The 27,831-nt window shown below is 43.3% G+C and overlaps 1 protein-coding gene across 3 annotated transcripts in view; it reads right to left on the reverse strand.

The window, feature by feature from the left end:
* Positions 1 to 1,358: 1,358 nt before the first annotated feature.
* Positions 1,359 to 27,831, reverse strand: part of TMEM132E (transmembrane protein 132E) — a 259,674-nt gene continuing 233,201 nt past the window's right edge. For all 3 annotated transcript variants that reach the window (XM_058164471.1, XM_058164472.1, XM_058164473.1), the window contains exons 5-9: positions 26,571 to 26,714; positions 13,563 to 13,768; positions 9,854 to 10,133; positions 6,631 to 6,822; positions 1,359 to 3,336 (exon numbers count right to left, since the gene is read on the reverse strand). In XM_058164471.1, coding sequence (XP_058020454.1) covers positions 2,302 to 3,336; positions 6,631 to 6,822; positions 9,854 to 10,133; positions 13,563 to 13,768; positions 26,571 to 26,714 — 1,857 coding nt within the window. In that variant the 3' untranslated portion in view covers positions 1,359 to 2,301. The remainder of the gene's footprint in view (positions 3,337 to 6,630; positions 6,823 to 9,853; positions 10,134 to 13,562; positions 13,769 to 26,570; positions 26,715 to 27,831) is intronic.

Raw genomic sequence — 27,831 nt, forward strand, 5'->3', positions numbered from 1 at the left:
GCAGAATCATTCTACCGCCACCTCTTTAGTGGCTTGCTCCCTTCTTTGCCTTTTTAATTTTAATTTTAATATTTATGCTCTTATTTTTAATGTTTTACCTTGTTTCTCTTGTTGAATCATCTCTAGGCAAGATGGGGTGCATATAAATAATAAAATAAAACAAATCAGAAGCTTTTGTAACCTCCATCACTTTGATTGTCCACTTCTTTAGTTCTGGCTCAAATTACCTTCATTTTTAAATATGGCGACCACAGCCATACATAGGTTTTCAGGCATGGTCATACCCTAGATTCATATAAGTGTGCTACAATGTTGACCATTTTTAATTCCTTCTTTATTTTTCCTAGTTGGAGCTTGTCATTCCCACAACAGTCATACACATCAGCCTCTTCCCCGAGGTACCCTTTATGACCCCAAGATAATTTTCCTGGTTAGTAACAAGACAGTGGAGGCTCCAGCTGTATATATGAAAAATTAACGTAGTGTGTTTGGCCCCCAATGGATCCTTTTATAGTTACTTGTTCTGCTGACCTCGGCTTGTTCGTGCCTTTTCTCCCCCCTCCCATTCCAATATTGGACAGTTTCCCAGGACTCTTGAGGAACAGCAATGTCAAGAGATTCGTCAACTTTGCTCAGAGGCCGCCCACCAGGTTGATTGTCAAGGATATCATGATCCGTCTGAGGATCAAATCCAGTATTTTCACTGGCAAGCATCAACTCTCTTTTCCAAAGAGAAGAATAAGTAGACAGGACAAGGAGCCAGGTTAGAGACTTCTGGAAAAATAAGAATCCTGCAGTCAGATTGGACTGATATCTCTCTCTCTCTCTCTCTCTTTTAAATAAAAATGTAAAGTCCAGCCCCCTGTATATAGCAGCTCCTGATCAGGGTATCATCATCATGCCTGACCCCATCTTGCTTGGCCTTTTGTAATTTATATCATGACCCTTCCTGCAATCTACACCTTGGGAAGAGCTTTGTTTTCCATGTTCCTGGACATCAGAGAAGCTCAGACAGTGAGAAAGGGAACAGGGAAGGGTTCAGGGAGTGCTCACAGTGAAAGACTAGTGGCTATACCTCCCTCTTCCCTCTTCTACAGGAAAAAAATGTATTTCCTCAACGAGAAGAGAAAACTGCTCCCAACAGGGCAGTCAACTGATGGAGAAACCAATCTGGAAGATCTTCAAGCCCAAACATCCCGCATGTAAAAACCAGGTAGGTTAGAAACTCAATCCCTCTTTGGAAGGGATTAGATCAGGGGTCTTCAATCTTGGCTACTTTAAGACCTGTGAACCTCAACTCCCAGAATTCCTGAGCCAGAAAAGCTGGCTGAGGAATTCTGGGAGTTGAAGTCCACAAGTCTTAAAGTTGTCAAGGTTGGAGACCCCTGGATTAGATGGCTTCTTCCAGGAAGATTAATTTCTTCCTCTGCTTGGAGTTAGAGGGTGAGTTAATACACAATTTTTTGGGGGGGAAAAATAGGCTGGAACTAGGGAGGAAGCAGTACAGGCATTAGAAGAGGAAGATGGTGTTTGGAGTAGCGGGGGGGGGAGTCCTTTTTCTCAGCCCCCCCTTCCCAAATAGCAACAGTGACTCCCAGCCACCTTGTGCAGGTGTGTGTGTGTGTGTGTGTGTGTTTGTGTGTGTCTCGATGGCAATCTGGTCTGAGGTTTCTCCCTCCCCACCAACCAAAAGACTGTTCCATTTGGCTCCCCCTGCGCCGAGCAGAATCCCTGAATGTTATTTATTTTAAAGAGTCAACATTTATTGTGCAAGAAAAAAAAAAGCCGAGAGATCAAAGGATTGCATCGCCTTTCAGAGAGAGACGGGCAGCAAAGGCAGCAGTGGATGTTGGCAAGGCAAGGAGTAACATTCCCCCAAGCAACCCATCAGGTGCAAGGACCTATTGCACCCTCTGGCTCATTAACCAACCATGGCTCAGACACTCCCTTCTCTTGGCCTGCTTGACGGTGCCAGTCAGTCCCCAACCCCACTTTAATGGAGTAATGGCACCCAGCCTGCTCCAGCCAAGTCGCCTTCAACTATACAGAGTGACCCATAGATGTACCACAAGCAGCCTTTCGTAAGAGCTCTCCCCTCCAAAAGAAAAAAAAAAGAATAGATTCATCCCATTCTACAAGATGTCTGGTTTTCCTGTAAAACCATTCCTGGTCGTGCAGGTGGGCTTGTCCACTGAGAGGAAGAGCTAGAGAAGAGCCCGGGAGGGCAATGCGATCTAGCCATGTCAAGCCCAGAGAGAGCATCCCCGTAAGTCTCTCTCCTTGGCTTGTAAGTATTGCCCATTATGCAATCTCCTTGATCCTGTGGATGTAGTTGTGCAGCTCCTCGGGCTCCTGCAAACCTATGTCTTGACAGACCCACTCCAAGTCCTCTTCATCTGCTATAGGAATAGAATTATAGGCCAGTTCCTCAGAGGGCATGGTGGCAAAGGTAGTAAATTTGACCCGCTTACGCTTGGAAGTGGGAGAATTGAGCGGGTCTTCGCTCTGGTCTCTGGTGGAGCCCCCAGAAGAGCCATCCCCCCGCCCGTGAACCTGACTCTGCACACTGGTTTGCGAGGAGCCGCTGCTGTGGTGGTCACCATGGCAGCAGGTCTGCACGTTCTCCAGTGGGTTGCCTGGGCTCTCAGGCTGAGGAGAAAGATCATTCTGGGCCCGCAATGGTTGTCCATTTCCCAAGAAGACCCAGTGGTGGGAGTGGTCCATGTTGGTTTGTCCTTCTGGCGGGATCCGTTTGTGCCGGTACTTGAGTACAAAGACAATACAATTAATAAGGAACACCAGAATGGCTAAACAGAAGACACCGAGCAGGGCATACATGCCTATTTCCAGGTCCGTGAGTCCTCGAGAGACTTGTACGTAGCCGGTGGGAATGGCTGGGAAGTCCTCTGTTGGAAGGATCACGCTGGGTGCCCAACTCTCCTGACTTGGCACCAGAGGCCACTCTATTTCCACCCGAGGTGTGGTGCGAGGCATACTCTTCTCCCGCCCAGGTCTGCTAGGAGTCTGGACAGGCTCATAGTCATAGGTAGGTTCCTCCTCAGAGCTGAAATGCACACGGACATTGGCCAACGTGGTGGCCAGCACACTCTTGCGTTTGGTCTTCTGGCAGCTCTCGCAAATCAGCAGATCAGCTTTGATCAGCTCGCCAGACCCTTCCCCTTCAGCCCTCACTAGTGGGAAGGTCCGCTCGGGCACCACCGATACCACTGACTTGTCCTGGCTTGTCACCACCAGTGTGTAATCCTTTGGGTCATACAAAGAGAGGGGAGCAATTGTGCCATCACTGTACGACACCCAGAGACTGAGCAGAGCTTCCTATTTGGGAGGGAAAAAAAAGACAAAACTGTTTAGAACCATTCATAAACTCTTGCACAAGAATGTATTTCTGGATCTCCTGGGACCGTAATGGCGAACCTATGGCACGTGTGCCACAGGTGGCACGCATAGCCATATCAGTGGACACATGAACTCAGCTCTGGCGTGCATGCGTGGGCCAGCCAGCTGATTTTCAGGTCTTCTGGGCCCACTAGAAGTAGGGAAACAGGCTGTTTCCTGCCTCCGGAGAGCCTCGATGGTGGTGAGCAACACCCATTTTTCTCTCTCACCTGGCTCCAGAGCCTCTCTATGATTGGCCCCGCCCCCATCTATTCTCTGCCTCCCAAGTCCCAGCTGATCGGGAGGAAATGGGGATTTTGCAGTATCCTTCCATTGGGGGGGGTGGGAATGGAGTTTTTACAGAATCGTTCCCCTGTCATGCCCACCAAGCCATGCCACGCCCACCAAGCCATGCCCACAGAACCGGTAGTGAAAAAATTTGAAACCCACCACTGGATGGAAGGCTGAGTCAACCTTGAGCCTGGTGAGGTTCGAATTGCTAAACTGCTGGCAGCCGGCAGTCAGCAGAAGTAGCCTGCAGTACTGCACTCTAACCACTGTGCCATCACCGCAGCTCATAGCTTGTCCAATTGAAGGGATTGGCAATGCAGCCTGAGTGGATATCCTGTTGCCTAACGACATCCTCAAATGACATCTAATCGATGCCAAAAAAAAAAAATTTAAAAATCCAGAAGGCCGACCCTACTTCACTATTATTACGAAAGACAGCAAAATCTGTTTCATGGGTAGTCCTTGACTTAAGATCAGAATTGAGACCTGTTGCTAAGCAAGGCAGTTGAGTGAGTTGCACTGGATTTTATGACCTTTTGGGGGGGTCATGGTTGTTAAGTGAGTCATATGGTCACTAAGTGAATGTGACTTCCCCCATTGACTCTGCTTGTTGGAAGCCAGCTATGTGTGAATGGCAATCACATAACCCCAGGATGCTGCAACCATTGTAAACATATGCAGGTTGCCAAGTTCCTGAAATTCGATCATGTTGTTATGGTCCGCCAGCAGCCTGCGGAACTGGCAATGGAGTCAGACAACGATGAGGCTGAGGAAGAGTGTGGAGCAGTCCTGGAGGCTGGGGAAGGCCAGATAAGGGCTCTGCATTGGAGGCTGAGGCGGGGCCAGGGCAATCAGGGAGTGAGGTGCGGACTCCAGAGCCTCCAGAGACTGATGGTAGTGAGGCAGAGGAATAGGAGGAGCCTGTTCCTAATGCACGCATGAGAAGAGCTGCCAAAAGGCAAGAGCAGCTAAAGAAGAGAGGACGACTCAGGAGTAGGGCCAAGAGATGATTGACCCCTCCCATAAGGCTTAAAAGACCAGCAACAGCATTTGGGCTCTTTGCCGGAAAACAACGTTGATAGCTTTGTCTTGTTGCATTTGTTTCGTATCGGTGTCTTCTGAACTTTGGCCAAGAAAGGCCTTTGGCAGTTTGCCTAATTGGACCAAGGTTGGTGATAGGACAGAGGAATTGTGTTGGGAAGAATTTGCTTTCATTTAATTGAACTATGCTGGGAATGAAGTAATTCTCAGCTGTTCAAATAAAGTTAGTTTGTTTTTACACTGACTGAGTTTCCTACTACCTACTTGGGCCTGGGTCACAACACATGTGACCATAGAGGTGCTGCTGCAACAGTCTTAAGTGTGAGGACTGATTTGCCACTTTTTAAAGTGCTGTTGTAACTTCGAGCAGCCCTTAAACAAATGGTTGAAAATCAAGAATTACCTGAATTTGTAGGACTTTGGAAACCTACATGGCTATTTATGTCACCCTTGCTAGGGAGGGAACCTGGACATGGTATTCTTCTTCTGTGATTTCTATTTTATTTTATTTTATTTTATTTTTATTGGTTGCATCAAATATTTTGCAATGGCTTTATGTTTTCTTTTTGTACAGCGTACTCTGTAAACTGCTTGGAATCATTTGGAATATGTAGACTACATGTGATGTACTCTAGCAAACTATCAAATAAACATTTATGAGCTACGGAAATCTTGTAAAAAAATTTCCTTCCCTGGTAAGCTACCTTCTCTTATACACATGCAGGCTGAGTCCAAACAAGAATCTAAGCAACAAGAACATTAAACCGATTAAAAAGCAATGATGCTTAAGCATGTTGTGTGAATGCAACTGCCAGATCTTTAACTGAGTTTGTTCACCTTATTGAGCAAACCCAAGGACATGATAATGTATTGTGAGAAGAATTTTGCAGCAATTTTCAGTGATTAAAAAAAACCCCAAAAACCAGTAAACCCGAAAAACTCACCAAGCGCATATTTCTCTGAACCTTTTAAAGATTCATCATCTCTCCAATGAACTAGAGTTCCCCTTTTCACATCAATGCACAGAAAAATTCAGTCCCCTGTTAGGGACATTTTTGCGAAGCAATTTGTTCAGGCCAAGTTCTATCTTTCCTGTGCATCCTGGTTCTACAGAGAATATTCTCAAGTGAAGCAACCTCTCTTCCCATGGGCCTCTCTCTGCAGTTTGAAGAGAACAATTGGCCTTCTCTTTGGCCGTCTGTCAGAATGGGACCAATCCATTCCCTTGAACCTGGGGGGCTTCTGGGAACTACAGCGTGATAGTACTTTCCTAATTCCTACAGAGGAATTATTGAGTCTGTCATCTGCACCTCTATAACTGTCTGGTTTGGTTCTGCAACCCAACAAGACAGATACAGATTTCAGAGGATAATTTCAGAACTGCAGAAAAAATAATTGCTACCAACCTGCCTTCCATTGAGGACCTGTATATTGCATGAGTCAAAAAGAGGGCTGTGAAAATATTTACAGACCCCTCACATCCTGGACATAAACTGTTTCAACTCCTACCCTCAAAACGATGCTATAGAGCACTGCACACCAGAACAACTAGACACAAGAACAGTTTTTCCCCGAAGGCCATCACTCTGCTAAACAAATAATTCCCTCAACACTGTCAAACTATTTACTAAATCTGCACTACTATTAATCTTTTCATCGTTCCTATCACCTATCTCCTCCCACTTATGATTGTGTACTTGTTGCTGGTATTCTTAAGATTTATACTGACTGTTTCCCTATGACTATCATTAAATGTTGTACCTTATGATTCTTGACAAATGTATTTTTTCTTTTATGTACACTGAGAGCGTATGCACCAAGACAAATTCCTTGTGTGTCCAATCACACTTGGCCAATAAAGAATTCTATTTTATAAAGAATTCTAAGAATGGTCAACATTACCTGCTTGGAGAAATTGAGAGTCTGCTGGGCTGTTGTCTTGGCCACAATGGTATGGCTATTTCCAGGGCTGGCATGAAGGGAAAGGGAGAGGTTTGAGACCACCTGAGCTTTCAATTCCACAATGGTAACCTTCTCATCAACCACAGTCACTGATGTCTCACCAAGGACAGCTTCCATAAGTGGAGAAACTACCTGTAGAAAAAATGGATGCTCTTATTGATAAAGAACTATGACTGAGAATTCAGAGAATCAGATTTTTGGAAATGTGAAAAGAACCCTATTAAAAGGATAAGAAGAGCACTAAATGGATATTTCTGGATTAAATGGAAGATCCTTCAAATTGAGCATTTTTTTTCTAATATAATGCAAAATGTTGATAGCATAAATTGGGAGCTGGAGACTGCAAACAACAATGCTGAAAGGCAAATGTAGCACATAGACATTATATAGCTACCTCGCCCAAATCTCTTCGTATTAAAAAGTTGCTCCAATTTCAGCATTTTTTTTTAGTTGACTTTTCTTTTTTTCCCCAAGAACCTCTTCAGATAATAGTAGACAACAACCTGACGTTTTTAAGCCCAGCAAGTGGAAGACAAACATATACTGATATTCTTAGAATCAAAACTTTCATTTAAAAAAAAAAGAGTATGAAAGGAATAAAATATACCTTGCATTGCTCAATGATAAGCAAGGTTTCATATATACTGCAGCACAAAGCATGCATACAAGTCTAATATCGCTGTCGTAACTTACTCGTATCATCTTTTTCCTGCACTGAATACGGTTTATCTCACATGAGGAATATGTTTTCATTAAAAAAAAAAAGAGCAAGGAATACATTACAGAAAAAGAAATACCCATGACAGAACAGCTTCTGAGGTTCTGGATTTCAAAACTGCCTCCTGAGATCTATAGCCACATTTTCCATTTCTCCCTCTGGAACTGGGCTTCTCATAATAATAGAGCCAGCCCACAGATCATCACCCATTCATGATTTCTCCTTCACATAGATGCACAGAAAATTCTTCAAAGGGTATTTTCTCAGCGGGAAGCACAATGACCTTGAGAAGCATGATCTTTGAAGATGGCAGCCTGGGATTTTGCTTAGGAAAGCAATACAATGTCAAAGCCTGGAATTAATTGAAGTTACAGAGATTCCTGGCACAAAGTCAAGCCCTGCTCAGAAATGTTCAGGGAGAAAATGCACAGGAGAGAGGAGTATGGGCGAGGAATGCAAAACGGAGGAAGAGAAGTACACAAAACTCTCCTTCCAGGCCTGCCTAAACTAAGCCAACTTCTATGCTAGCTAGGAACTGTGACCTTGATAATCTGACATGCAACAGGTTGTGGAATACTGCTTTAAATACACAGAAACACACACTGAATGGGTTATATACCGTCATATATGAATTCTCTGTATAAGGATTCAATCAGTCAGTCAGAATTCAGCTGGAAGGGACCTTGGAAGTCTTCTAGACCAGAGGTCTCCAACCTTGGTCCCTTTAAGACTTGTGGACTTCAACTCCCAGAGTCCCTCAGCCAGCAAAGCTGGCTGAGGAACTCTGGGAGTTGAAGTCCACAAGTCTTAAAGGGATCAAGGTTGGAGACCCCTGTTCTAGACCAACCCCCTACTCAAGCAGGAAACCCGATACCAGGGATGGCTAACCTTTTCCAGACTGAGTGCTCAAAGAACCCGTGGAGAGGGGAATTGAGAGTGTGACTAAGTGTGGAGAGACTAGAGATTATAATTTAGGAATTATTTTAGATTATGATTGTTAGTTTTGATACCCTGCATTTTGTTCTGGGAAGTCGGGGTGGGGGGTAAGGGGGAGGGGAATTGGGGGGTTGAGGCCAGTGATGGAGTGATGGTTAATGTACAGGGATTATTGAAGATGTATAAATATAATTAATGTAGGGTCAGGTCGGCCCAGTTGCCATTTCAGAACGGTGGGGAGGGAAAAAAGAGAGAGTAGGAGGTAGGAAAGAGGAGAAGAGGCAGGAAGAGGGGTAGAAGAGGGAGAAGGAGTGGAGGGTGGAGGGAGGAGAGGAGGTAGATAAGAGAAGGAGAGGAAGGTTTGGAAAGTAAAAGAAGGTAGAGGAGGGAGAGTGTTAAAAAGGGGGGTGGTGACTGGGCAGGCCCGACTAATTGTATATAACTGTACATTGGATGAATTATTTGATATGATTGTAAAAATAAAACTTTAAAAAAAAAAAAAAGAACCCGTGCGCCCGAACCCCCAAAATGCAATGGGCGTGAGGCCCCAGTGCATGCACGCATGGGCCCCCACACATGCTCCACTCCCATGCATGCATGCGCCCCTCACATGCATCCCAACTCCCGCGCATGCATGGCAGAGACCCAAAGACCAGCTGGCCGATGGGAGACGCACACATGCGTGGTGGAGCTGAACTAGGGCAACGGCTCGCGTGCCCACAGAGAGGGCACTGTGTGCCACCTCTGGCATACATGCCTTAGGTTTGTCATCATGGCCCTATACCATTTTAGATAGGTGGTTGTCCAGTCTTTTCTTTAAAATCCCTAGTGATGGAGCACCCATAACTTCTGAAGGCAACCTGTTACACTGGTTAATTGTCCTCACCGTTACGAAGTTTCTCCTTAATTCCAGGTTGCTTCTTTCCTTGATTCGTTTCCATTTTTTACATATTGCATATTTAATTTACATACTTAATATTACATATTATTATGTAATATGTCATTCCTATTCCCAAACTCATGTTCACTGGTTGCTAACTCCTTGCACTGACTCCACCGAAGATTCTCTTTAAAAAAAATAAAAGGTATTGAGTGGAAATATTATGCTGGATTGCTATTCTTGCTCTAGAAAATAAAGAAATAGGATATGTTGGGTGGGAAAGGATTGGATAGTTTTGAAAACAGGGCATTCAAATGCATAAGCAAAGTGTTTATCTGGATATCTGTAAACTTATCCTTCCTTCACTTTTGCCATTACAACAGACAATCTGCTCAGTCTGAGGACCTGCTTGTGGATCATTTAATGAAAATCCGATGGCATTTACTGGGATTTTGTGCATCTGAGGAATGACATCAATATCCTTCCTTCCTTCCTTCCTTCCTTCCTTCCTTCCTTCCTTCCTTCCTTCCTTCCTTCCTTCCTTCCTTCCCTCCCTCCCTCCCCCATCCTATACAACTAATACTATATATATATATATATATTTAGTTCAGCACTTGATTAGCTTTTACCTTGAACAAGGTAGCACCCGGCTCCCTGCCAGCTAGTGTTTTGCTATTGACCATGTGTGCCACACGTGGGTTGTCGACCTTCATGAAGTCACTGACTAGGTCTGTGACCTCCACCATCCACTCAGGCCCCAACATGGTGACCACCTGATCTGTGCCCTCTGAGGAGGTGGTGTGGAACTGGGTGAACACTTGCAGGGTGGAATGCTGGTACTGAAGGGTGCAGCCCCTGCTTTGTCTCCGTTCTTCTTCCTCCTCCTCATCGTCACTCTCCCGTATGGACCTGTGAGAAGTTGAAGGACATCAGCATGGGAAAAGGATTTGGTTGGCAGCTTTGTTTTAATGGAAACTATTTTCCTTTTCTTCTGATCAATCTTCCCCCCCCCTTTCTCAGATAGTCAGAAATCAGTTTCTTGACCTCCAAGAAAGATAACCATGAATTTAAGATAACTGTGCCTCTCCCCACAAATAAGAATTGCAGATAGACAAGAAAAGAAAAATAAACAGAAAATGTCACCGAATGCCTAACTTCCTCAGCTTGTCAAGCTGACACTGCCAGAGCTAAAAACCAATCCTGAGAATTATTCCCCTATCCCAGGAGTGTCAACCTCGCGGCCCATGGGACGGATGCGTCACTGACTGGCCACGCCCACCCCCAGTTTAGTGAAGGGGGGGAAAGTCGCGATACATCACATGACAACGACGTGACGACACAAGTTTGACACCCCTGCCCTATCCCAAAGAAATGAATGGACATGATACACAGTATACTAGTGTGCATATCAGTACATATTCCTGTCATGAGCGAGACTCCTAAACATGGAACCTCAGGGCAAACAACATTAATTTACACTAGCTGAAGGAATGGCTATTAAATACACTTAATATCTTGTTTGTAAAATACGGTGTCTCATTTACAAAGCTGGTTGATTGCTATCTTTGTATTCTCTCTCTCTCTCACACACACACACTTCTATGCTCATCTTCACACAAGTCACAACACTGGCAAATACATGAAGGGAGGGAATATGTAGGATGAAGATGCCAGAAGGGGGAGAAGAAGGGATGGGGAAATTAAGAGCCACCCAGAGTGCTCTGCAGGTGTTACAAAATAAATTCAGAAGACAGTTTCTCTTCCCAAGCAACACTAATCTGCAGGTCTGCAGTCATTAGCATTTCTTGCCCATATGTTTATCTTCATAACTTTCTCTAGCCTTACCATCGAAGGGAATGCCCTGCCCAATTAATTAATTATTTGCAGGGGGGGGGCAAACAGGTTGTCAGGTAGATAAGGTAGTCACTCTGACCCCACCATGGTGTCATACAGCCAGCTGGATCTTGAAGATGATGGTATCACAACACCCAAAATAGAAAGGGCAATGTTTCCTGTCCTCGAAAGTGAGTATTTCGGATCATGATCATGAATTGAATATTCTCATTTTACTGAACCATACTTATTGCTTATACATTTGGCAGCTGACAAATGCGTCTATCTAGTATGGGAAGTCTAGGGCAGGGGTCTGCAAACTTGGCTCTTTTAAGGCTGAGGAACTCTGGAAATTTATTTTATTTATTTTTTTTAATCAAATTTTTATACCGCCCTATCTCCTGAGGGACTCAGGGTGGTTTACAGACCGATAAAAATACAAATATAATACAAGATAAAACACTGATTAAAAAACTTATTGAATTAGGCCGAAATTTAAAATTACAATTAAAATAATAAAACCCCATTAAAACTAAATTTAAAATTAAAATTCTAGTCCAGTCCTGCACAGATAAATAGATGTGTTTTAAGCTTGCGGCGAAAGGTTTGAAGGTCAGAAAGTTGGTGGAGTCCTGGTTGAAGTCCACAAGTCTTAAAAGAGCCAAGTTTGCAGACCCCTGATCTAGGGTAATAGCGTAGCTCTCCCTATTGGCCACTCAAACATCTGTAGCAGACTTTCCCATTCTATTCTTTTCTGCAATACTGGAGTCATAGGAACCACATCATGCAATCACTTAAGGCACTAATCCCCAACCTTTTGGGCACCAGGGACCGGTTCTGTGGAGGGCGGTTTTTCCATAGATCCGGGGAGTGGGGGGGAAGAGGCGTGGTTTAACATGCTACTTGGATCCCATGCTTGCACAGCTGGGGCTTTGCTTGCTTGCACAGCCTGGTTACTGGCGGGCACGGACTATTAATAAACCTGGGACCGGGGATTGGGAATCCCTCCTTTAAAGCATGTTCTATGCAGGAATCCAAATTAAATTCTTCTCTACACTATATAACCCCTTTTGATGGAGATGGACTGCTTAGAAATATCAATTAATTAATTAATTAATTATTCACAAAGGGGAATCGCTATCTCTCTGGGTAATTAGTTCCACTGTGCAGGTTCTCTCCCATGTAAATTTCTTCCTAATGTTCAGTTGAATTAAGAGAATAACAGAAATGGAAGGAACCTTGAAGGCCTTTCTTTAACCAAGAAACCCTATACAATTTCAGATAAAGGGCTGTCCAATCTCTTCTTAAAAACCTCCATTGTTGGAGCATTCACAACTTCTGGAGGCAAGTTGTTCCACTGATTAATTGTTCTAACTCTCTAGAGTCTCAACATCTTTTTTATATTGGGTGACCAAAACTGGATGCAGTATTCCAAGTGTGATCTAACAGTTGGAATCAGCCATCTTAATATCCATCTTTCTGTGTCTGCCCTATAATATGAGAGAGAATAGATAACTGTGAGAGATGATGCCCACGGAGGAGAAAGTGGTTTGAAGGACTACAATGAGCTTCTTAGGAAGGAGGAAGCATATTCCAGCACGGGAAGGGGGACACACGAGAGGCAGCACAAGCCAGAAATAGATAGGAGACATGGAAAGAGAGTTTGAATAGCCACACCCTAGAATCTCCCAGGGAATATTCATTTGGATGAGGGTAGTTAAGGGTTGACTTTGGCAACGTTGATGTCCAGCTAAGCCCAAGAATGACATGGAACAGCTCAGCCAGTGTTTTGCTTGCAGATAACAGACAGAAAGTTGCCAAACTCAATCCTTACCATCCTCAGCCTAACAGATATAATATACCCTGCAGATTCTAGGACAGGGGTCCCCAAACTTGGCAGCTTTAAGACTTGTGGCCTTCAACTGTATGCTGGCTGGAGAATTCTGGAAGTTGAAGTCCACAAGTCTTAAAGCTGCCAAGTTTGAAGACCTCTGTTCTAAGACGTACCTATCTAAACTCTCTTTCTTTGTATCCTGTCCATCTGTAGGTTGTGCTACCTCTTGTCTCTCCCCCCCTTCCCCTTCTGAATGTGCTTCCTCTTTGCTGGGAAGCTGCTGCCTCACTGCAGTCCTTCACACCACCTCCATGGTTTATCTATCCTCTGTCATTCCAGAGGACAGATACAGAAACATGGATATTAAGATGGCAGATTCCAACTGAGTATTAGGAAGAAACTTACATGAAAGAATAATTGCGCCCCTGGAACTAATTACCCAGAGAGATAATGATTTCCCCTTTGTTGGATAAACCAACTCACCTCCACAGGCATCATCTCACACAATAACTGTCATATCCTCACTCGGTCCTCTCTTTCCAAAGCTAAACCTACTCACATGCTTCTATTGCTTTCGACTACATTTCTATTCCACTAACCCTCCTCCTTCTGAAGTTGTTCCAGTTTCTCGAAATCCTTGTTAAAAGTAACAGAGCCCAAAACTAGCCTACCTCCGATCAGGTAAGATGGGAACTCGCCATCCTTTCACTTGGCTGAGGCGTGGGTCAGACAGCTCAATATGAAGAGGGAGTTTGGGGACCCAAACAGTCATCTCCAAGAGGGCACTGAGGTGCTCATAGCTGAAGAAGACACCTGCATTCATGGACCCTCTAGACTCCTTGCCGCTCACAAAGACATAGTCACAGCTACTGGACACCTATAGAAAAAATGGGGAGGAAAAAGAAGACGTGATAAAATGAGGAGGAAAAAGAAGGCATTCCACATTTTTATGGATTTTGAAGACTCTGAGGTAATTTTCAAAAAAATTACCACCAAACAAGGGACAGTTTCTAAACTGCCTTCTTAAATGCCTGCTGATTGTTTAAAAAGCATTTCCATCATGTCTGTAAGAAAGAGGGAAGGGGGAGGGGAAAAAGAAGAGAAGTTGGATACTTAAGGAAAGAAATAATAGCAACAGCACAGATTTACTGAAGTCTTTCTTGAATCGCCCTAATGACCAAATAAAAAATAGAACCAGAAAAAGAAATGGTTTGGGAAAACATTTCCATTATAGCTGATCAATATGCATATTGGCTAAGTAAACAATGCCCTTCACTAGAGGGGCAGGCAGTTAAGGATACTGCATAATTTCACATGCATTTGAACTCTAAAGTGGCTCAGTTAAGAGACCATTTTTATTAACGGCACACTATATAGCCCTTTACTTTGGCAAATAAGCAGGCTGAAAGCTATGTATTCTGCATAGTCTGCTCCCTGAACTCTGCTGATTTATTTATGTCCTACCAAGTGAACATTTTGAATGTGAATGTTGTAGGAGGGAGATCCTGAGGCAAACAATAATGAACTAGGCCCATGAGGCACAATTTTGTCCCATCACCTGCACCCCAACTACTCCTAAAAAGGACTGATTATACAAGGTTTGTGCTCCAGTTAAAACGGATTCTTTTGATGGGATGCCAATCCTACTGAAGTTTTATAACCATTCAAAACTAAGTGAAATGCATAGCACTTATAGAACACATCAGGTAGGTATCTTGTAAGCGCTTTGTGGAGTTGGGAATTGAAAACAGCAAATCCTTGCAGTTATGTTCCTATCGGAGATGAGTGCATCTCCTGTTCCTTCACTCAAGGATATTCTCTGAGGTTTTCCAATTTGTTTCAATATATTTGGTGTGAGAGAGATATCAAGAGCCAAAAATTCCCAGTGCAGAAATGACAATCATACTTTGCCTCAAGCAAGGCCATAAAGTAAAGGGAAGGAGTTTGTTGAAAATATGGGACAGGGCAGGTGAGTGCAGGTGAAAATAGAGGACTTCTGAATCCAGTCTAGAGAGGCTGCCATCTGGAGAACAGTTGGTTGAGGAAAAACCCTCATAACCTATCAACTTCTAGCAAAGTAGTAAGAGATATTCACTAAAGACCTGAGAATTGGGTTTTTTGGAAAACTCATCACTCTCCAGACTTACCAGATCTGGGTGGTTGGTCTAAACCAGGGATCTCCAACCTTGGCAACTTTAAGACTCATGGACTTTACCTCCCAGAGTACCTCAGCCAGCTTTGCAAAGCAAATCTGCTTTGCAAAGCTGGCTGAGGTACTCTGGGAATTAAAGTCCACAAGTCTTAAAGTTGCCAAGGTTGGAGATCCCTGGTCTAAACTACAACTAGGGAATCAATAATAGGTTGAGATCAGTTGGAAATGCTGACATTGGAAAATCTGTTTCCTCCGAGAATGGTAGACCCTAATTTGGAGATACCCGTATTCACACTTACAGTGAGGTGAGACAAGTCATAGAAAATCGTAGGAATGGCTTAAAAGGGAATCTGCTTGCTCAGAAAAAAGCAAAAAAGTGTAGGAAGCATCCTAATAATCCAAAAGGGTGTCAAAAAAACATTGTGATTAAATCTACCGACCACGTTAGCCATTTTATGTGAGCACCTATCACAAATTCTCTTGGTTTGTGCCAATTATCCGACCTTCGGACCTTTCGCTGTGAGCTGAAAACGTATTTGTTTATTCAAGCGGGACTGACTTAAATTTTTAATTCTAAACAATTTTAATCAGGGTTATTATTTATAAATTTTAAGGGTTTTAAATTTGATTGTTTTAATTCCGGCCATTTATGAATTATGCTTGTTTTAAGTTCTTGTTTTAATTGTATATTGTGCTGTTTTTTATGACTTGGCTGTGCACCGCCCTGAGTCCTTTGGGAGAAGGGCGGTATAAAAATTTAAATAAATAAATAAATAAAAATAAATAAATAAATTCTCAAAATCTTGCATTATCACCACTGAGTCATAAAGGTTGATGAGCCCCCTATGAGAAAGGGATAGCAGCCAGTAAGGATTGGGGTGTTGGCTTAAATGTGGTCTCTAGATAGCGAAACCTTTTCAAATGCCGAACTACAGCATGGATGTTGCCATGAATAGAATAATCAGAAACAGTTGCCCCATGAAAAAGATCCTTGGGCTCTTGAAAGAGGAGACCAGATGTTTTCTGTGCATGGTCCTAGGACCTAGTGGATCCCTAAAGCGTCCACTATGCAGTTTTGGATGTGTTGTGATCTTGCAATGATTCCTATAATTGCATGTGGTGGTCAAGGCTAGGTAGGCACCATACAAGTTAAAGGGAAGACTCCAAGGCTCCTAGATGTCAGGGTTCCAAAGGAACACATCCACAACAAGAAGAACTCTGAGGCAGGCATCTTCCTCAAAGAAAAATTTATTGGGACATGTCATATTGGCATAAATCTGATGAAACTCGGCTCTAAAAGTCCAGCTGATTTTCACCTAATTTAAAGTAAAAGTTTTGTCACTTCCCCAGAGTCACAAGTTACAAGGTCCAATCAGCATACAGTCCAGTTGCTGGATGATCTCAATCTCCTCAGTGGTGAAATCTGAACCGGTTTACTACCAGTTGGGTGGCTGCGCATGCGCTCTGCGGGTCAAACACTTGCTGTGCACCTGCATGCAGTACGCACTACGCACCAAATGCGAGGTGTACGCTCGCGCATGCGCAGTGCATGCCAAAAGGAGGCATGGAAAAGAAGGTAAGTAGAACTGCACGCAGGGGGAGGTGATTAGCTGTGGCACACAATCATCAGAGCCTCTTTTTTTTACCTGTTAAAGCATTTTTTTACTACCTATTTGCCCAAATAGGTAGTAAAAAATGCCTTTAAAGGTTTTAAAAAAAGGCTCTGATGATCACAGCTGAGATGCACAATCGTCACAGCCTTTTTTTTACCTTTTAAAAGCATTTTTTACAACCTATTTGGCCATATAGGTGGTAAAGAAATGCTTTTAAAAGTTAAAAAAAAGGCTTTGACAATCGCGCGTCTCAGCTGTGATTGTCAGAGCCTTTTTTTTACCTTTTAAAAGCATTTTTTACAACCTATTCCTAGGTTGTATCGGCTGATCTGGTCCGAACCGGGAGCATTTCATCCCTGCTCCTCCTTCCTCATACCTGCACAGATGACCTTAGTTCCCAGGGGATAGACTATTATTTTGGCTGCAGCACCCAACTATCTCTACCACCCCGCTCCCTGCTCCCAGCTCCAGGCTGTATCAACACTGAAGCAGCTAGAAAGAAAGAAAAAGCAAATGGCCACCCTCAGGCCAACTTCAGGGTTGACACTAGAATCCAATAGATCTTGCTAACGTTAACCCAGACCTGGGTTGATTTTAGGGCTAGCATCTTCTAATAGGGCTGCCTTTGGGGCAAGAGCATCCATGGTATCCCAGGTTTATGTAAGGTCAAAGTGGACAAGATGGTGAACCTGAAGGTGAGGGGCTTGCATCACAATACTCCATCTACCACTTAGCCATTCTGGTCCAAACAGATGAGCAGACTTTACAGCTTTGGAAATTGCAGGAAGTTCCAAATGCGTTTATTAGTGGACATGAATTATTAGGAGCGAAGAAAACTTTTAAGAGTCGGTCTCCCTCTTTTATGTTCAAATGCTATTAAACAAGAACGTAATAGATGGGAGACACAGATCATTCCTTTTAAGCTTCTTTTTCTGCTTCTTCCCCTGGACCAACGAAACCATCTAATGGATGCTGGGGTAATGCATTTCTTTGGCAAGAGCTTTTCTTGTGGTAATTTTGAACACTCAAAATAATATTACTTTCAGTTTTACGAGTAGCTAATAGACTTCTTGCTATATAGGCCACCTCGAGCTCCTGAAAAAAAGATGGGATAGAAATCAAATGCATTAATTTAAATTTTATGCCCATTCCCAAAATGGCAATGAAATGGATTCCCCCCTGATGCCAAACAACCAAGAGGACGCCCTAAAAATACATGGCGAAGAACATTCATAGACGACTTAGAGGAGGGGTGTCAAACTCAAGGCCTGGGGGCCAGATCCGACCCATGGGGTACTTAGATCCAGCCCACGGGGCCACCCTGGAAAGAGCGAAGGATTGGCCCGTGGTGCCTCTGCCAGCGAAGACAGGCTCCCAAGCTCCGTTTTCGGCTGGGCCAGCCTCCTGCAACCATCTATCAGCAAAAATGGAGCTCAGGAGGGCCGCATACTGGAAAAACCCTTGCTGCCCGATAGGCTACATAGCATAGGAGGATCTAATGTTAATACTAATGCTAATCCAGTCATTTGAAGAATAGAATAGAATAAAAAATTTTATTGGCCAAATGTGATTGGACACACAAGGAATTTGTCTTGGTGCATATGCTCTCAGTGTACATAAAAGAAAAGATACTTTCATCAACAATTCTAAGGTACAACACTTAATAATAGTCATAGGGTACAAATAAGCAATCAGGAAACAATATCAATATATATCATAAGGATACAAGCAACAAAGTTACAGTCATAAGTGGAAGGAGATGGGTGATAGGAACGATGAGAAGATTAATAGTAGTGCAGATTTAGTCAATAGTTTGACAGTGTTGAGGGAATTATTTGTTTAGCAGAATGATGGCATTCAGGAAAAAATAGTTCTTGTGTCTAGTTGTTCTGGTGTGCAATGCTCTGTAGTGTCGTTTTGAGGGTAGGAGTTGAAACAGTTTATGTCCAGGATGTGAGGGGTCTGTAAACATTTTCACAGCTCTCTTTTTGACTTGTGCCGTATACAGGTCCACAGTGGAAGGCCAGTTGGTAGCAGTTTGCTTCACAATTATTTTACGACCCTCCCTCTTCTCAGTCCTAGCATCTATGATGTTCACTATGGATAATAGTACCTTCTCACAGTTGCATAACAGGTCAGAATACTGACTTATCTTGCCTGGTAGTTTCTGCTCTGATTGGCACTTGGGAGAGAAAGAAACGTTTTCACAGTTTTGTTCTCTGTGACTCTTTTAACTAGAGAGAGGGGCAATTGAATATGAAACATCTTCTATGCAAAACAGGTTGTCCTCCCATTGAGGAATAGGCTGTCTCTCAGGAGGTTTCAACCAGAGACCAAAACTGCTGTGAAAATCACAGCTCTCTTCATTTAAATCTACTCTCTGCCCTTCGTTCGGGTGTATTTTAATTGGAATTTAGCAGCTAAGAGAGTTTATTATGATAATGTGTTTGCCTGGGTCTGTGTCTCTGCACATATGTGTGGCAAAACCTGCTAGGGTCTATTTCCTCTTACTCCCACAGGGCTACTTAAGCTTGGCTTCGGCATCCAAGAGACACAAGCTCAGCATGTCTGCAAAGACAATCCCAGCTTGACATCAGAATGAAAATGAGCCCTGAAATGCATTTCTGGATACTGTGTCATTCATCAAAATAAAGATGCTGGGCTGTCACTTGCATTCCTTACGCTAATAAACACACCCATCGGCACAAACTTCTTCAAGCCTCTCGGGGCCTAATAATGCAAATACTACTAAAATTAATATCATCTCCATTCCAAGATGCCTAAAAAACAGGTCCTTCCTGTGGCTCTTTGTTGTGGCCTATCGGCCGCTGGCCCCTCCAGCAGGCGAATCAGAGGAGGAGGAGCCATAGGAATCAGGGTCAGCATCAAGGCAACCTGAGCGCTCTGAGAGGAAAGAGGGAATGGAGCTGTCAGAGAGAGAGACACACACACACAGGCGGAGCCTGGGCCACCCATCAGCCTTCAGATGGAGAGTCAACAGCCGCCAGGTCTGGAGGTGGCTGATGAGCAAGAGGAGGAACAGCTGGGTCCAGTGCCTGACAAGCAGATGCACAGAAGGCAGAGAAGAGGAGAACAGTGAAAATCCGTAGGCCGGTTCTTGGGAAGGAAGAGCCACAGCTGCTAGCAAAGCCCCACCCTAGCTCTGGGGATAAAAGGCAGGGGGTGGAGATTAATAGATGTGGCTGACAACTATTCATCTTCCATCCAGATAGGCTTGTTAAGACTGCGGTGAGAGAGAAACTTTTTGCCAGGACTACCAGCACTACTAATAAAGGAAACTTTGAGTTAACTTCAGAGGGTTTGTTGTGTTTGGAGAGCTAGGTCAGAACAGAGACACAGAGGAGGAGCCTGAGCTGTCCGTCAGCCCTGAGATGGAGAGTCAACAACCCCCAGATCTGGAGGTGGCTGATGAGGAAGAGGAGGAAGAGCTGGGTCCACTGCCTGATGCGCGGATGTGCAGAAGGCAGAGGAGAGGAGAGCAGTGGAAATACGTGGGCCAATTCTTGTGAAGGAAGAGCCACTGCTGCTAGCGAAGCTCTACCCTAACTCTGGGGTAAAAGGCAGGGGGCAGAGATGAATAGATGTGGCAGACAACTTCATCTTTTGGCGGAACAGACTTGTTAATTAAAGGAATCTTTGAGTTAATTTCAGAGGGTTTGTCGTGTTTGGAGAGCTGGGTCAGAAAATTCTTTCTTGGTATAGTTGCTAGTAAATGCAGCCATTAGGGCAATCTAGACAAACTGATGTTGCTTATGTTCTGTTCAGGCAACATATTCAGAATGGGTGAGGAAACCTTTTTATCTAGCAGCAAAAATTTGCACAGGAAGGAGGGAGAAAGACGCATGCTCGTGAGGATTGCAGAGAATTTCATGGTAAGTTTTAAGAAATTGAGTGTAGGCTATTACTGTTCTTATTTGCAAAAACAAAAGAGGAGGGAGGGTGATGATTGAAAACATCCAGCACAGCATACTGGGAAATGCAACTGTTCACCTACTGTATTATTATTAAGAAAGTTGTGCAAACACAGTCTAGTAGGGATCACTGTGTTTGCTGACCTTTATTTTGAAATTAGAAAGGCAAAAATGATGTTAAAGCAAATAGCTATTTTCCCCCCATCGAATTTCAGCAATGTGGTCTTAGAATTTGGATAATACAAGTGCCTCCATAATTAGATTCGTGGGATATGCAACTTCGCTTACATTTCTTAAAAGTAGCAATTTTTATTTAATTAGTTGTTCCTTCTTCCAGAATGGCATTGAGTGTCGAAATCAGCGTAAAACTATTACACGAGGCAAAATAAAATAAAAATTAGGAGCTTCCAAGTCACACCAAACATCTCTAGCAATTTCCCAGGAGGTTGAACGAGAGCCAGTAAGTAACATTTGCAGGATTTCTCAAGCAGAGAAGAAATGTTTCCAGATTCTAACTTAGCTCTGTAAGACATTCCTGGAAATATAATAAGCATCAGATATGACTTGGAGCTCTTCAGTTCACACAACACAACCCACATTCAATCATTTCTCTGTCAGTTATCTCTCTTCTCTTCCAGTTTTTGCACAGCTTCAAACAAAATCATTTTACATTTTCCTGGTAAAACATTGCAATAATATATATATGAGTGGGAGGCAGCCAAACATCGGTATCTTTCCTATTTCTGACGAGTTCATTATACACACTGCTGCCTTTTGTTTCCCATCCATTATAACATTTACCCCAAGGAAAGGAAACCAGTGGCCCTTTAGAAGCTGCAGAATTTCAACAGCCAGCCACCTCCAGTGGGGGAGTAGGAGTGCCAGAAGTTGTAGTTCAACAGTAGAAGTTGTAGCTCAGCAGCATCTGAATGGCCCTGGCCAAGGATTTTGAAGACATCATAAAAATAAACTTCCTTCCCATTTCTGAATTAAGCTGCTGATTAATAGTGGGAGAAACATATAGCAATAGCACTTAGACCAGGGATGTCAAACTCAAAGCCTGTGGGCCGAATCTGGTGCCTCTGCCAGTGAAAATGGCCCTCCCGAGCTCCATTTTCGGGGGCAGAGTGCCCGGGCCACCACAGGTGCCCCCCATTCAAGAGACAGCAAGCTGGCCATGCCAACCCTGGCCATGCCCACCTGTCGTCCTCCCCCCCCAGGTCAGACACAACCCTGATGCTGCCCTCAATAAATCAAGTCTGACACCCCTTATACTTATATACTGCTTCACAGTGCTTTACAGCCCTCTCTAAGCAGTTTACAGAGTCAGCATATTGCCCCCACCAAAAAATCTGCATCCTCATTTTACTGACCTCGTAAGGATGGAAGGCTGAGTCAACCTTGAGCTGTTCAGAATCGAATTCCTGGAGTGAGCAGTGAGTTAGCTTGCAGTACTGCCTTCTAACCACGCCGCTCCCCTGGCTCTTATAATATATGAAAAGATGAGGACTGAAAACAAAGTCATAAGTTGGGCAAATGTTCACAGGGACCTTGTTCCACAATATCTCATCATCCTGAGCCACAGCTTGGTACTGGCCTTCACTTGGCAATCCTAGAGATTCTAGTGAAAAATGCGGATCCCACAAGCGTTAGATTTCCATTCCTCTGTTTAAGAGATTGTTTCAAATTAATCTTGTTCTCCCGAGAACTGTTATTTCTGCAAATGGAAGAAGGCTCTGCTAAAAAAAAAAAAAAAATTCTGCTTCTCAATAAATAGTTTTATGCGTTTCTATGGATTATTTCAGCGTAAGCTGCTAGAAAGGACCCTTGTGGCAGACAATGTAGCCTATGAACTAAACATCAATACAAAGAAATAATTTTCCTGTATTAATTACAAATCAGACAAGGGAGAGATTTGTTCATCCACGGGTTGCCACAGTCTCACAGAAGGAGCTGCCAGCGCCATGCCAGCAACTTAATTGTTTCAAATTAAAATGCAAACCTGCCTTCATAATAGTCTCTCACATCACGCTCGTATGATATGTTTCTGGACTCAGCATGATCTACAAACAGAAAAGCATACCATGGTTTATTTGACAGCTCTATATCACTGATTGAAAGCTTGGTTTGTTTTGGGATAACTGACTGTAACCGTAACTTTGTTAGATATGGGATACGTGGTTTGTGGCTTCCTGTCTTATTTTTGGTTACTGCCCCATTCAGTCACCAAGAATAATTTGGTGATTTTCTAAGCCACAGAGTTATGAAGCAAGAATTGCTAAAATGATAGGAAAATTGACCAAATTTGATTGATCAAATGAGGAATGAAAATTTTGGTCAATCTGCAAAACTGGCATTGACTTGTTTCTGGCTTGTTCAACAAATCATAATTAAAATTAACCATATTTGCTACAATGTGAGAATGCAATTGTGTCATCTAGATCAGGACTGTCTATTTTTATAGGAAATGGTTCTTCAAGGACCTGAAGCTTTCCTATTACCTTTGCACCTTGGTACTCATCTTTAATTGATTCCGGGAGATGCGATGAGTACTAAAAATGATGAGTACCAAACATTTTTTCCCCATAAGGAATAATGTAGTAAGCCACAAGGCATCTGACAACAAGTTGTAGTTGGTGTGTTGAATAGCAAACAAACAATGAGTACCAGGATAAAATTTTCATGTCAAAATGCATTGAGTACCAAATTCGATGAATTTCAAAGCAGTTGAGTACCCAGGTACCATCGTACCTTTATCATTATCTTTTAATCCAGAGATATAATCTGAGACTGCAGATTGCTAGACTCCCCCCCCAAAAAAAATATTTTTTGAACAATCCTAGCAATTCTACTGGATCTTAGTAAAAACAGAAATTAAGTGAAAACTCTTTTTTATCCAGGCCTTGCCCATGTCTCATAGATCAAGTGCAACTTTCACACCAGATTAAAACTGAGTTATTGAACTGTAAAACTTGCTCCCACAAATTATATACAGAAATAGATATTTGATTCTTTAATAATCCTATAGCTGCTCAAACAGCAATAAAGGAACCTTTCTGACTTACAGTCAGAACAATGGGACTCCCTAAATAATGATATCCATATATAAACCTATTTTATCCACAAATACACATCCTGTCTATCCTCTAGCTCAAGGAGGGAAACACAGCATGTCCACCTCCAATTTTGTCTCCCCAAAAATAAATCTATGAGTTAGTTCGGTACCACTCTATAAAGCCTTAGTAAGGCCACACCTGGAATACTGCATCCAATTTTGGTCACCACGCTATAAAAAAACAATGTTGGGACTCTAGAAAGAGTGCAGAGAACAGCAACAAAGATGATTAGGGGTCTGTAGTTAAAACATATGAAGAACAGTTGCAGGAACTGGGCATGGCTAGTGAAGAGAAGGACAAAGGGCTACATGATAGCACTATTCCAATATTTGAGGTGCTGTCACAGCCAGGAAGGGGTCAACCTATTTTCCAAAGCACCCAAAGGCCAGACCAGGAAAAATAAATGGAAACTAATCAAGGAGAGATTCAACCTAGAAGTAAGAAGAAACTTCCCAACAGTGAGAACAATTAACCAGTAGAACGGCTTGCCTTCAGAAGTTGTGGGTGCTTCTCACTAGAAGCTTTCAAGAAGAGACTGGAAAGTCACTTGTCAGAAATGGTATAAAGTCTCCTGCTTGAGCAGGGGGTTGGACTAGATGACCTACAAGGTCCCTTCAAACTCTTGTTATTCTGTTAAGAGGAACAAAGTAACTAATCTGAATTCTGTGGCAGAAGATGGATGTTCGTGTTCAGCACCTGCATCATACTATCAGCCTGGTTTTTCAGTCCACCAAAGCTGCAGCCATTCTTGCTTACACTTCATCTTCTTATCTTCAGTTTTGCGTAATTTGGGTTAGGCCTAGGACAGGCTGCATGCAAATCCTGTGTTCGGCAGTTAAGCCAGGAATTCCAACACCATCTTGCAAGGACTGCTGCATTAGGGCTCACTTTTTGCATGCCCCAAGTCTTGTTCCTGCACCCCTTGTGTCGGGAGATCAATGGTGCTACTTGTCTTGTTTATTCCCCTATCCATTGCCCCCCCCCCTCGGGGAACACCCACCGACACCATCGCCACTCTCCTTAATGCTGAATTATTTACAGTAACAGATAGCAAGTTGCCTGATGAATGGTCTCAGTTTATAGTCCTGACAGAGCAATTGTCTCCCCTCCCCACTTTGCAATTTCTCCAGGTAAGTGAGAGTTCCTGCCAGACACACCTCTTCATAGCACTGTCGACATAATTCAGTGGGGGCAGAAACAGGGGTGGGAGGATGTTAAGGAATTTAATGGAAAACAGAAGGTGAGGGGTCAGCAAGTCAATGAATTATTCATCTCAGCATGCAGGCTCTGGCTTGCTAGTGCCTTCCCTGGAGCCGGAGACAGCAACCAGGGGAATTTACGAGCAGGAAAGTAACATGTTAGCCCATCAAAGTGTCTCTCAGCCTACCTGGAAGTGTGCAATGGCTGTGGTGTTTAGTCAAGCTGAAAAGAACCATTTAAAAAGATGCCCTGGTAAATCAGGCAGACTATTTTATCCAGGCTGGACAGTGGGAGGAAGTGGGAGCTATTTAGCAGGAGGCTCCAGTTTCCACTGATTCTTGAAATAACTGCCTGCTTGAAGAGCAATTCGGGTTGCCAGACGGGTCCAGAAGAGTCCATCTCAGGTGCTTTCCAATTCATAGATGGAGACAGATTATAGGGAACATCATCTCAAAGGATCAAAATGGGAGAATCTTCCCAAATAGAAGACCTAAACTTCTGTTTTGCAAATAGATCAGGGGTGGGGTGCTGGGGGTTCGCAGAAGTTTGGGAGAATCTCTAGCTAAGATTTTGTGCATTTCGGAGAACCCCCAAATCCTACTCGTGGCTGGCCATGCCCACCCCTCCCCTCCCCTTCCAGGAGTCCCCACGCGGCCTGTTTTGGAGGCAGGTAAGCGGAGGGCACACGCGGAGGCTCGGGAAGTTCAGGAAGGCCAGAAACAGGCCAGTTTCCAGCCTCCAGAGGGCCTCTGGAGCCTAGGGAGGCCATTTTAGCCCTCCCGGGGGTTCAAGGAAAGCCTCCGGAGCCCAGGGAGGGCAAAAACATGCCCCCGCCATGGTAAAGGAGGCCAACTAGGCCACACCCACCATGGCCATGCCCACCCAGCAACCAGGCAGAGAACCCCTTGCTAAAATTTTTGAACTCTACCCCTGAAATAGATGATTGGTAAGGAAGGGGAGAGATGGAGGGTTGTCAGTGCTTGCACACCATGGACATTTTGTTCTGGGTTAACAAAATATAACAAGCTGCATCAAGGAAATTATCTTATTATGAACTATTACGATGGCTTGGTACACACAACTTGCTAAGACCGTAGTTAAGTTCCTGTAAGACAGTGACTCGTGCACATTAACATTTTAGCTCATGTTAGCATCCAATAAAAATCCAACCCCTACCATACTACCTTGGTTGGGCATTCCTCCACAATACCAGGCCACCCAGTTCCAAGATTAAGCACAAGTAGTCCCCAATTTACCCCGGTTTGTTTAGTGATCATTCAAAGTTACAACAGCATTGAAAAAAGTGACTTGTGACTGTTTTTTACAGTTACAACTTTTCCAGCATCCCCATGATCATATGATCAAAATTCAGATGCTTGGCAACTGGTTCATACTTACGACCGTTGCTGTGTCCCAAGATCACGTGATCACCTTTTATGACCTTCTGATAAGCAAAGTCAATGGCGAAGCCAGATTTGCTTAACAACCGGGTTACTAATTTCAACTGCAGTGATTCGCTTAACAACCGAAGCAAGAAACATTGTAAAATGAGGCAACAATCATTTAACAAATGTATCACTTAACAAAATACATTTTGGGATCGATTGTGTTTCGTAAGTCGAGGGCTACCTGTATTTTCCTCCCATGTATCAGCCCCTTCACCCACCTTGATGATATCCTCATTGCTGGACTTGCATTTGACCATCGCTGAAATATCCAAGATGTCTCCTGTCATCTCTATGGCGATGACCTTCACGGGGATGGCAACTGTCCGTCCTGTGAGGATGGCTGTGTTGATGATTTCTGTATCCTTAAGGATGATAAAGGAGGCCATGTTTTATTGTGTGGACTGTGGTCCCACCATCATGAGCTCATTTCTCCAGGATATTCAGGAAAGTCTGTTAGAGTGGTGTGGTGGCTTAGAGGTGGAGCTCTTGCCTCACAATCAGGAGGCTATCGGTCTGATCTTAGGTAGCGGCAGATATTTCTCTCTCTGGACACAAAGAGATAATATCTGCTGCAAATTCCACATTGGCGACAGGAAGGGCATCCAGCCAGAAAACACTCAGCTCCATTCAGTTATTTGCCCTGACTCCACCCCGATGTAAGGGACTATGAGATCATTAAAAGACAACAGCATTCAGGAAAGTCTTTTTGAGACGCTGTTAACCTTTGCAAGGGATGCTTGAGCCCAGGAAATTCTTCCCAACTTGGGGTTCTACAGTTGTGGTAGCTACTAGCCATGCAGTTAGGGATTATGGGATTGGAAAATCAACATTGCAGGGCACCGGATTAGGCAAGACTCCTCTAGGAAATGTTATTTTGATGGCATAATTCTTTGAGAGTTATTTCCTGATGTTTAGGATCGTAAACTTGAGAGCATAAAGACACATTCACAGAACTTATTCCAAAAAGCTTGTTTTCACTGCTTCCTAAACAGAGTGTAAATGTAAATTAGGTTGTTCTGATATTAACAATTGGGGAGGCATAAATTCCTCCATGTATTTATTTATTGGATTTTTTAAAATCCTGCCTTTATTATTTTTATCAATAATTCAAGGCTCCAAACATATTTAATACTCCTTTGTCTTCCTTTTTTTCCATATATAAACCTTAATATAAACAAACATAATAGCAAAGCATATGTGTTTAATACCATCTCCCGCCCCCAAGAAAAGCCGGATAAAACTCTTATATCACTGACTTTTAAGAAGAGGTTCATGCCAGACTAAGCAATTAAGTAATCTGCTTGATTTAGAGTTAGTATGCTGTGTGAAGCCAACTAATATGCTATGTACTGTATACTGTAATTTATGGCTGAATGTGATGGTTGGATCCAACTAACTGTGTTTTTTCAACCAATTTTGGTTAAAGAAACTGAAGCATAACTGCCTTGATTCATCACACTAAGACATGTTTTAGTTATT

The sequence above is a fragment of the Ahaetulla prasina genome, chromosome 1 (assembly GCF_028640845.1).
Source record: "Ahaetulla prasina isolate Xishuangbanna chromosome 1, ASM2864084v1, whole genome shotgun sequence".
Classification (NCBI taxonomy): domain Eukaryota; kingdom Metazoa; phylum Chordata; class Lepidosauria; order Squamata; family Colubridae; genus Ahaetulla; species Ahaetulla prasina.